This window comes from Apostichopus japonicus, chromosome 9 (assembly GCF_037975245.1).
Source record: "Apostichopus japonicus isolate 1M-3 chromosome 9, ASM3797524v1, whole genome shotgun sequence".
In the NCBI taxonomy this organism is placed as follows: Eukaryota; Metazoa; Echinodermata; class Holothuroidea; order Aspidochirotida; family Stichopodidae; genus Apostichopus; species Apostichopus japonicus.
Genome location: NC_092569.1, coordinates 4,052,501 through 4,062,300, shown reverse-complemented (window position 1 = coordinate 4,062,300; position 9,800 = coordinate 4,052,501). Strand labels below are relative to the sequence as shown.

The 9,800-nt window shown below is 34.4% G+C and overlaps 1 protein-coding gene across 8 annotated transcripts in view; it reads right to left on the bottom strand.

The window, feature by feature from the left end:
* Nucleotides 1-722: 722 nt before the first annotated feature.
* LOC139973377 (uncharacterized) overlaps nt 723-9,800 on the bottom strand; it is a 21,807-nt gene continuing 12,729 nt past the window's right edge. The window contains exons 10-21 of one of the 8 annotated variants that reach the window (XR_011795195.1): nt 9,143-9,276; nt 8,629-8,685; nt 8,242-8,265; nt 8,087-8,110; nt 7,929-7,952; nt 7,771-7,794; nt 7,613-7,636; nt 7,456-7,479; nt 7,299-7,322; nt 6,306-6,329; nt 4,889-5,129; nt 723-4,054 (exon numbers count right to left, since the gene is read on the bottom strand). Coding sequence is in view for 7 of the 8 variants with exons in the window: in XM_071980005.1 (XP_071836106.1) it covers nt 5,029-5,129; nt 6,306-6,329; nt 7,299-7,322; nt 7,456-7,479; nt 7,613-7,636; nt 7,771-7,794; nt 7,929-7,952; nt 8,087-8,110; nt 8,242-8,265; nt 8,629-8,685; nt 9,143-9,276 (484 nt within the window). In the remaining variant the exon portion in view is untranslated. Of the gene's footprint in view, nt 5,130-6,305; nt 6,330-7,298; nt 7,323-7,455; nt 7,480-7,612; nt 7,637-7,770; nt 7,795-7,928; nt 7,953-8,086; nt 8,111-8,241; nt 8,266-8,628; nt 8,686-9,142; nt 9,277-9,800 lie in introns of all 8 variants that reach the window. The other 7 variants (XM_071980005.1, XM_071980009.1, XM_071980006.1 and 4 more) reach the window with 7 other exon arrangements.

Sequence of the window (9,800 nt, the reverse complement as noted above, 5' to 3'; positions counted from 1 at the left end):
TAAACTGATCTTCTCTAATTTCGTTGCTGAAAATTGAATTTGGAAAACTGGAACGGATCGAAGGTTTCTTTCAAATGCCATTGGTTGTCTAGACAACATAGTTCATTTTGTTCTTGTTTTCTCAAAATAAAAAAGTGGAACGTTATATTCTACTCATGTTTAAGAGGGTTCGAGGTGCCCCCCCCCCTTCCCCACCGTCATATTCTCTTTAACTATGGAAAAGTTGTTATATTTCTGTTGTATTTGTCTACAACGAAGGCAAGCCTACGCAGGGCAAGGTGGAATGGTGGGGGAGTGGCGACGACAATGGAGAGAAGTAGTTGCACAGCAGTATAACATGTTACTGTTGCTAGTTCATTTTATTTCTATGTGGACATCTCAGAACTATGAGTATGGTGAAAGATGTTCTGAAGAGATCTCTTCTCTCTGTAAACATATTGTTAAATCGAAGGTATAAGAGGACTTCCTACGTCTTGCTTGTTCCATATCCTCAAGTTAGATCTCCAATTTACGCCCCCCCCCTCCCCCTCTCCTGCTTTCAACCCGGTCTTCCGTTATCGCCACCTCCAATTATAACCGCACCTTTTCCATCCGATATTTTGCCCTCACCACCTAACTCTCATTTTCCTCTATACCCCTCACCACTCGCCAAGCGAATATCGTATTTTGCTTATCGGTAAAAGAATTATAATGAGAACAAATCGAACCTCAAAAACGAAATATGAAACACTTTTATCTATTTTTCTGTACATTGGTTTCAGTATTTTCGAAATCAATAACAATAAAAATAATCATAAAGTTATTTAATGAAACCGTGACTTTTATGAGCTAAGTTTGACATGGATAGGTGCCAAACATTTTATTCAATAATTAAACAAAAAACCCACAAACATAATCAAGACTTCCAAAGAGATAATAAGGCATATATATATAGGAACCCCAACTTACACTTTCCAAAGTGGAGGAGGAGGGTATGCTCCTAGCCCCCCCCCCCCCGCCCTCACCTTTCAGTGCACTCATGAAGATTATAATCCATCGAATTTTCAATTTCTATTTCTCAAAATTTTCTCTGAAATCAGTAGAAATTTTGATGTGAACAGTCAACATTTCGATGAAGCTCTGAAATATTTCCTTGAATCTGTATTTATACAGAAATTTTGTTAAAAAAGTTTAAAATCCAAATTAAAAAAAAAAGTTATTTCAAAGTTAGTATAGGTCCCAAATTAGAGCACGCTATAATTGTTAGAAGTTTCAAAAAATACTTTCCTGGAGTTTTTTACTCTCCAATTGTCCTAAGTCACTTTTAAAGAACACTCAAGATGACTGAATGTTCCAGTAAGGAAAATTTCCTCAAAGATTGTTATAAAAACAGTTAAAAAATTTGACCAAAGGTGACCATATTTGAATATCTAGCATACTTTGGGTCAACACAGCATACCTTTAAGATCAAAATAGACATTTCGAGATGAACAGGTGCAATTTTTGAAAAACAACAATGAACTTTTCAAATAAATGATAAAAAACCGAGACACATGTCGAAATTTAAGAATAAAGTAAAAATTTCAGGAGAAAAGGTTGACATTTTCGGACCAAATTAGTCGAACTTTGGTGATATGGGGTCCGAATTTGTCAAAATACGAAAAGTTGTGATTTCGAGAATGTAGTGGAAATTTGGAGATAAAATAGTTCAACTTCCGAATCGGTCAAAGTAGTTTCCTCGAAATTTCGGCAGTTGATATTGAAAACTGATCAATTAAAAACATTCTCTTACACAGGCTCTTTAGTGGATAAACAGTAAGCTAAACGTTTTGTGTAATTAATATTTATTTCAAATTAAGAAGAAGTAAAAGCCCCGCACCCCCCCCCAAAAAAAAAGTTGGAGTAAATATTAAAATGAAACAAAACTGTTGGCAAACTGCTTATCCACTAAAGAGCCTGTGTAAGAGAATCTGTAAAAGTAAGTGGGCCTGACATTTCGATCCTAGCAGGATCTTCTTCAGAGGCTGATCTACTTCAGCCTCTTCTGAAGTAGGATCTACTACTTCTAGCAGGATCTAATCCATTCAGTCTCTGAATTAGATCCTCCTAGGATCAAAACGTCAGGCCCACTTACTTTTACACGGAGTCAAATATTGAAATATTCAAAACTTGAGACGAAAACTCGAAACTTGGATATAAAGTGGAAATGTCGAGATAATATTCGACATTTGAAGGTAAACAGTAAAAATATCGAGGAATAATTCGTTACATCGATAAAGAGTGCAAATTTCGAAACGATTTAGTGAAATAGTTTTGCTATAAAAAGTGTATCAAAAGTTGGATATAAAATATTCGAAAGTTTCCATGTTCCCTCTCTACCACCGTACCATCTTCAAACCTAAACTTTTCTGCCGAAGAGTCCAAACCGGACCGTCCCCCTCCTCTTCCCTCACACTATTTGAAAGCTTCCCGCAGCGGCACTGTAATATTTTCTTCAAGCAATTTCAACCATTACCATTAAAGTCTGTGAATAAGTCGCGCAGTCCTATAACATTGGCTAAGTTCACCAAATCACAAGATTACAGAACCTGGTATATTTCAAGTAAAACTAAAAGCAAAGGTGACAAGGTAAACTTTTGTAAAATCAAAGTAAACCAGGAAATTATTAACGAAATGATTTTCTTTTCGTTTTCTATATGCGGCCTCCTCATCTCCCCTTTTAGCCGCCCTAACCTCCCTTTGTGAGTTCATTTAAACGCGGAAAAATTTGGACAACTGTAAGTAATTTGCTACGGTACCATTGGGTCAAATGAGTCTCAAGATAGAAAGATGGGAGTAATTTAACTCCCTTTGTTTCAAGGGCAACAAAAACTATACTAACAATTACGTGTAAACTGAACGAAACCTCTGTCGGCAAAAATTGAAACCTACAATTTGTCTTAGCATGGTTTTAATAGTGTTCGCATGACATATGCGAAGTTATGTGAAGAGTAAAACCAGAATTGTGTAAAACAGTACATAAATCAAACAAAATTCTTTCTAGATAAGTAAATTTGAAAAGCGATAAGAAAGTCTCTATGAACAAAAATAAATCATAATTATAAATCAATTGGATAGTATGTCCAGCACAGAAATTAAGACAATTGACATTTCCAAAGTATGCATGATTGGTAGTGTCTCAGCTAAACTGTCAATGTACATTCATGCAACGCCCTCTACTTCAATGCACTCCTTGTACGTTGATAAACATTCACGTACGTCGATGCACTTCAATTTACGCCAATGCACTCCCTGTACGTCGATGTAATTCAATGTACGGCCATGCACTCAAAGTACGTCGATGCATTCCATTTGCGTCGATACAATCTCATGATTGTCAGTTAGCGCACTACAAGCACGTCGATACACCTTCTTAAACGTCGATGCATTCCGAGTACGTCGATGCACTCAATGTACGTCGATGCACCCAATGTACGTCGATGCGATCCATTCCTTTCGCTGTACTTCATATATTTCGATGCACTCAATGCACGGCGATACAATCACATGTAAGTTAGTGCACTACAAGTACGTTGATACACCTTTATGAACGTCTATGCATCCCGAGTACGCCGATGCACTCAATGTACGTCGATGCGATTCAAGTACGTCGATGTACTTTAATGTATTTCGATGCACTCAATGCACGGCGCTGCAATCACATGAAAGTTAGCGCACTACAAGTTCGTTGATGTACGTCGATGCATCCCGAGTACGCCGATGCACTCGATGTACGTCGATGCAATCCATGCCTGTCGATGTACTTAATGTACTTCGATGCACTCCTTGCACGTCGATGCAACTTCCCACGTACGTTGATGCACTCCACATACGTTGATGCACTCCATGTACGTTGATGCACTCCAGTTATGCCGATACATTGCATGTCGGATGTATGTCCATGCCTGTCAATGCACACACCATGTACGCCAGTGCACACTCCGTGTACGTCAATACAGCTCCACACACGTCGAAGCAGCTACATATATGTTAGTGTGCTCCAATAGCACAGGTTCGAAGGAGACATGTGAACAGACTAAAAGGACATATCATAGCCTTTGATTATAAATATATTTATTTCAATTCTTCTTATACTGTTTTTACTATAGGTTTACCCAAAAGAAAACATCCAAAAATAATAGCAAGCTAATTATAATCATTAAATCATCTTTAGAGTACTCAAACTTTTGCTGTTTTTTTTTTTTTGTGGTAACATTTGTAAACAAGTAACATTCAGCTAGTTCGATTTTAGCAACCCCAATGGGAAGTCACAAGATGTGTTAATATTTTTTTTTCATTTTTCTGGCCAAACCTACCTTACGATACTCGATGAAAAATGTTTAACTCTTAACGTCAAGGTTGTTATGTCAACAACAAAATACGAGACAAAAAGTCGATATTTCAAAACATCAATCTATTGAATTTTTTTGTCACTCTCCTTTCTTGGTAAACATATTAGCGTAGATCTTGAATAATTTTGCTCAATAAATTAGTTGCTTACTAATACATATATAGTATCATAACTATTAACTACGCACGGTCTCAACGTCTCCCCCCCCCCCCACCCTTTTAGCCGTCCTAAACTCCCTTACAACATTCAAACCAATGAAAGATATTTTAGAGTGATAACTTGAAATTTGGAAACGAATCTACAGATAACAGACTATAGGCAGGTACCATGTTGTGCCCTCCTTAAATTGTTAGTTCCTCTGCAACTCATAACTCCTGCAGCCTGAATTCCTGCTTTTAGATGCACCAGGAGCGCAGAGGTCTACCCGTGCTGTATTTCATCACGTCGCCCTCTTACAAGCGATTAACAAAGTCATCTTTGGAGCTAGACATATTAAGAAGAGCAAGAGGTTTATATTACCTGTTACGGGATCAACGTCGATATGGCCTACACCAGAGAAGCGTGGTTCCAAAGAGATCCCCCAGATCCCCTTCATCCTTCACGGGATCGCATTCACAATGTCTCCATGCAGACTGCCGCAGATCTTACAGGCATATATTCTATACACATGTTTTAGTGTTAAGATTATATATGTATTGATGTATACAATTAAATAAAATACCCATTGTGATTAAAAAAAACTTACCAACTGTAGTAGACTCTGTTTTGAGATTACAAAAATATCTTATAATAAAATGTATTTTCAGATGAAGAAGAAGAAGAAGGGGGAAAAAACAGTGTACCTTACTCTGTTATCGTTTCGAAGTCTTACCATTTTCATGAAGGAAAAAAAACTTTTATTATGAAATCTACAAGAAATAGCATTCTGTGTGCGAGACACGTACAGCGAATTTCATCGACTAAGTCATGTTTAGAGTTAATTACACGACATGACATTCAGATAAACCTCAAGGTGGCATATACTCCATATATAATAGTCTATATTATATAGTCTATATAGTTATATAGTCGATATATTATATAGTCTATATATTATATAGTCTATATATTATATAGTCTATATAGTTATATAGTCGATATATTATATAGTCTATATATTATATAGTCTATATAGTTATATAGTCTATATATTATATAGTCTATATAGTTATATAGTCTATATATTATATAGTCTATATAGTTATATAGTCTATATAGTTATATAGTCTATATATTATATAGTCTATATAGTAGTCATATATAGTAGTCTATATTAATTCCGCGCAGAGTGTTTTTCTGTTTCAAGGACAAGTGACGAAAAGTAAATGGGAGAACATATTTTTTGATATATTATTATCAAACAAAATCTGTTTTTTTGTGTGTGTGACTTGGATGTCAGACTACACAAATGGAAGTAAATGTGGTGAAGCAAAGATTGGGTCAATATTGAGACAATTTTAGACCACTTTAGCCCCCCCCCCCCCCAAGAGCACCGTACGAAACTTGTTCACTATACTGAGTGAAAGGTTTGTCTCCAAGTGACGTAAACGTCAGGCTCTCCTAGCGCGAAAAATCTTCATGGTCATGACAAGGAAAATTGATGGTGCCATGAGTGGCCAAGTTGACAGCAATCCAGTGCTGGGTAGGTTTGTTACTTTTGAAAACTTCTACAAGGGCGTATAGACCACAAATACATTGCCGATTTAGTGTGTAAGTCAATGGGGGCACTTATATGGAGTATGCTACCTATTACGAATAACATGCATTGAGCACATTGCATGCATTTCTAATGGCAAAAAAATTCACCTAGGTCGTTTAAAGTACCAACAGTTTTAAGTTTATAAGTGTGTAAATGATGTTTATAATTAAATATCTACCCATTTTATACAAAACTTACCAAATGTAGTTGTTTCGGCAATTTCTGGTTTGAGATTGGAAAAAAAAAAATAACGTAAATATGTTACATTATTTATTACGAAAAACAGTTAACACTTATACGCTGTTGCTATAAAAAAAACCTTAGTTGCAAAGAACTTAGCTTTAAACTCTTAAACTTAAACTCTATAAAATAACCCATGAAGCAATGAGTAGTGTCTGAGACTTTCAACTAAGAAGTTGATTTGCCAATATCATTTTTTGGGGTTAATAATAAGATATAAAAACTTATGATAGATCGTTATGAATTAATTGAATTGAATATGACACTGTATTCTAATGAACCCCCCTCCCCCATCCCCATCCCCCAAATCACATTGGTCAGTTAAGGGCAAATAAAGTTTGAATGTTAAGTGTGAATGTTAAGTGTATTAAACTCTATGAAATATACAGTATACATGAAGCAGTAACTTGTGTCCAAGACTGTCAGATAAAACAAATTTTTTATTTTTTAAATTTTTTTTTTTTTTTACCACGCTTGGTATGTTCATTGGTAACATTCTTATGCCATATCGAATATATTTGAATACAATAAGGTCAAAAGCCTTTTACAAGTAATGATAGGTACATGTACAAAAACCATGATGAATCGTTATTAACTGAACAGTATAGTGCAATTACTAAATTTATTGGCTGTATCATAATTAAAACATTAATAATATGTGATAAAAAGAAAATAGATGCATCGTATAATGAATAAGATAGAAAAATGAGGTTTAATAGCGAAAAGAAATCTCCTTGGTCGGTTTAAGCAACTCCCAGGAATACATGGGCGGGCCGAGTGTATAAGTACTGTTTATAATGAGTAAAAACGTACATAAATTGTGATAGGAACAAGAGGAAAATATTAAAGTGTCAATAAGAGCATAATTTCATGTATAAATATTTCAATACATGTAATATATAAGGTTCGATTCTCTGACGTGATATTATAATGATTGTAATAAAAACTTACCAACTGTAGTTATTTCGGTAGGTTCTGTTTTAAGATAAAAACGGATATATGTGAAATATTTATTTCCAATATTCATACTTCATTTCATATAAAGTATGATGTTCAATTCTCTGACGTTAAATTATAATGTATTATACTGGTTTTAATGCAAATTTACCAACTGTAGTTATTTCGGTAGGTTCTGTTTTAAGATATAAACGGATATATGTGAAATATTTATTTCCAATATTCATATTTCATTTCATATAATGTATGATGTTCAATTCGCTGACGTTATATTGTAATGTATTATAATGATTATAATGAAAACTTACCGACTGTCGTTTTTTCGGTAGATTCTGTTTTGAGATAAAAACGGATATATGTGAAATACATATTTCAGATATCAATATTTTCATTTCATATAATGTATGATGTTCAATTCGCTGACGTTATATTGTAATGTATTATAATGATTATAATGAAAACTTACCGACTGTCGTTTTTTCGGTAGATTCTGTTTTGAGATAAAAACGGATATATGTGAAATACATATTTCAGATATCAATATTTTCATTTCATATAATGTATGATGTTCAATTCGCTGACGTTATATTGTAATGTATTATAATGATTATAATGAAAACTTACCGACTGTAGTTATTTCGGTAGATTCTGTTTTGAGATAAAAACGGATATATGTGAAATACATATTTCAGATATCAATATTTTCATTTCATATAATGTATGATGTTCAATTCGCTGACGTTATATTGTAATGTATTATAATGATTATAATGAAAACTTACCGACTGTAGTTATTTCGATAGATTCTGTTTTGAAATAAAAACGGATAGGCCTATATGTGAAATACATATTTCAAATATTAATAATTTTCATTTCATATAATGTTTAAGGTCCGATTTGCTGACGTTATATTATAACGATTGTAATACAAACTTACCAACTGTAGATATTTCGATAGATTCTGTTTTGAGATAAAAATAGATGTATGTGGAAATATATATTTCGAAGCCCAGTATTTACAACTCCGCCCACAACAAAGTCGTAGTTGAAATGGCTTGCTAACTTTGGATTAACTCTAAAAAAATAAGCATTAAACAGTATAATCTGTCTGATACTGTCAGCTACAAAAGTTTTATTTTACTGTTTCATGCAATTGAATTAAAGAGATATAAAAATTCGATAATTCTAAGCGAAAGAACTGAGTAAAACAATGCATTATGACGGTAAAAATTTCTCTTGGTCGGTTGAGGGCTCATTAATTAAGACATCTATCAATCAATAAATGCTAAGATATATATTTTCAGAAATGTTTCTATCGAATTACCAGTTGTTTGCACGCCATTCGCTCTTTGAACTCCATTTTGGAATGGCGATTCTGTAACTGTGTAGATCAATTGTGGCAGAAACAAAGAAGTCGATCAAGCGTGTCTATGATATGGAAATTTCGAATATTCATATTTCTCTTGATTTCATTTAATATTGGAGTTCTGGATTTTCTGATGTTAATGATAAAGATTAAACCAAAATGTCGGACAGTTCGATAATGTCACTTTATCGTTTGTTAATTTTTATGGAAATGTGAGGGAACTCTGAACTGCTTTATTTCATCACGGTCAACCATTCAACCCTAAATACTAAACGCTGACCCGACGTGGAATAAGTTGTGACACCCAGGGCCCCGTATAGCCGTAAGTATAACTGTCTTCAACTTACTGCTTACCCTATACATATATATATATATATATATATATATATATGTGTGTGTGTGTGTGTAAATAAACACATATAAACATATATATTGAAATATATGTAAACATATATATGTGCATAATACTTGCCCAATGGAATTGTGTAACACAGGGCTCCGTGGCTCGAAGAATAGCTGCCTTCAAAAATACTTTGACTCGAATCTCGATACTCTCTCACTTGTCCAAACGATAACCCAGTTTTGTCAATAAATACAACATCACCACTGTAAGAAACAGAATACATATCAGCACCTGATTGCATATTGCACTATACTTCGTGCCCTATAGAATAGTTTAGTTTAGTTTAGTAGAAAAAAGGATCAGGAGGGACACTTAAGTCCCCATCAAGGACCCTATAGAGAAAGAAAAAAAAACTGAAGACACAAACACTCAGACCCGATTCCAATGCTTAAAGTGCTTGTCCAAAGCATTCTTAAACCCATTGACACTACTTGCAAGAACAACTTTCTCAGGCAAACCATTCCACTCATTCACAACCCTATTAGAAAAAGTTATGCCGAATATTAATCCTATACTATGTGACTTTTGGAGTTTAAGACAATGACCTCTGGTACAACTACTGTTAGCAAACATGAAAAAGTCGGTAAAGGATAAATTGTCGAAACCATACACAATCTTGAAAACCTGGATCAAGTCCCCATGTAACCTCCTAAGCTCCAGTGTGGTGAGATTCAACAGTTGTAACCGCCTATAATAAGGAACACTCTTTAAGGAACTAATCATCCTA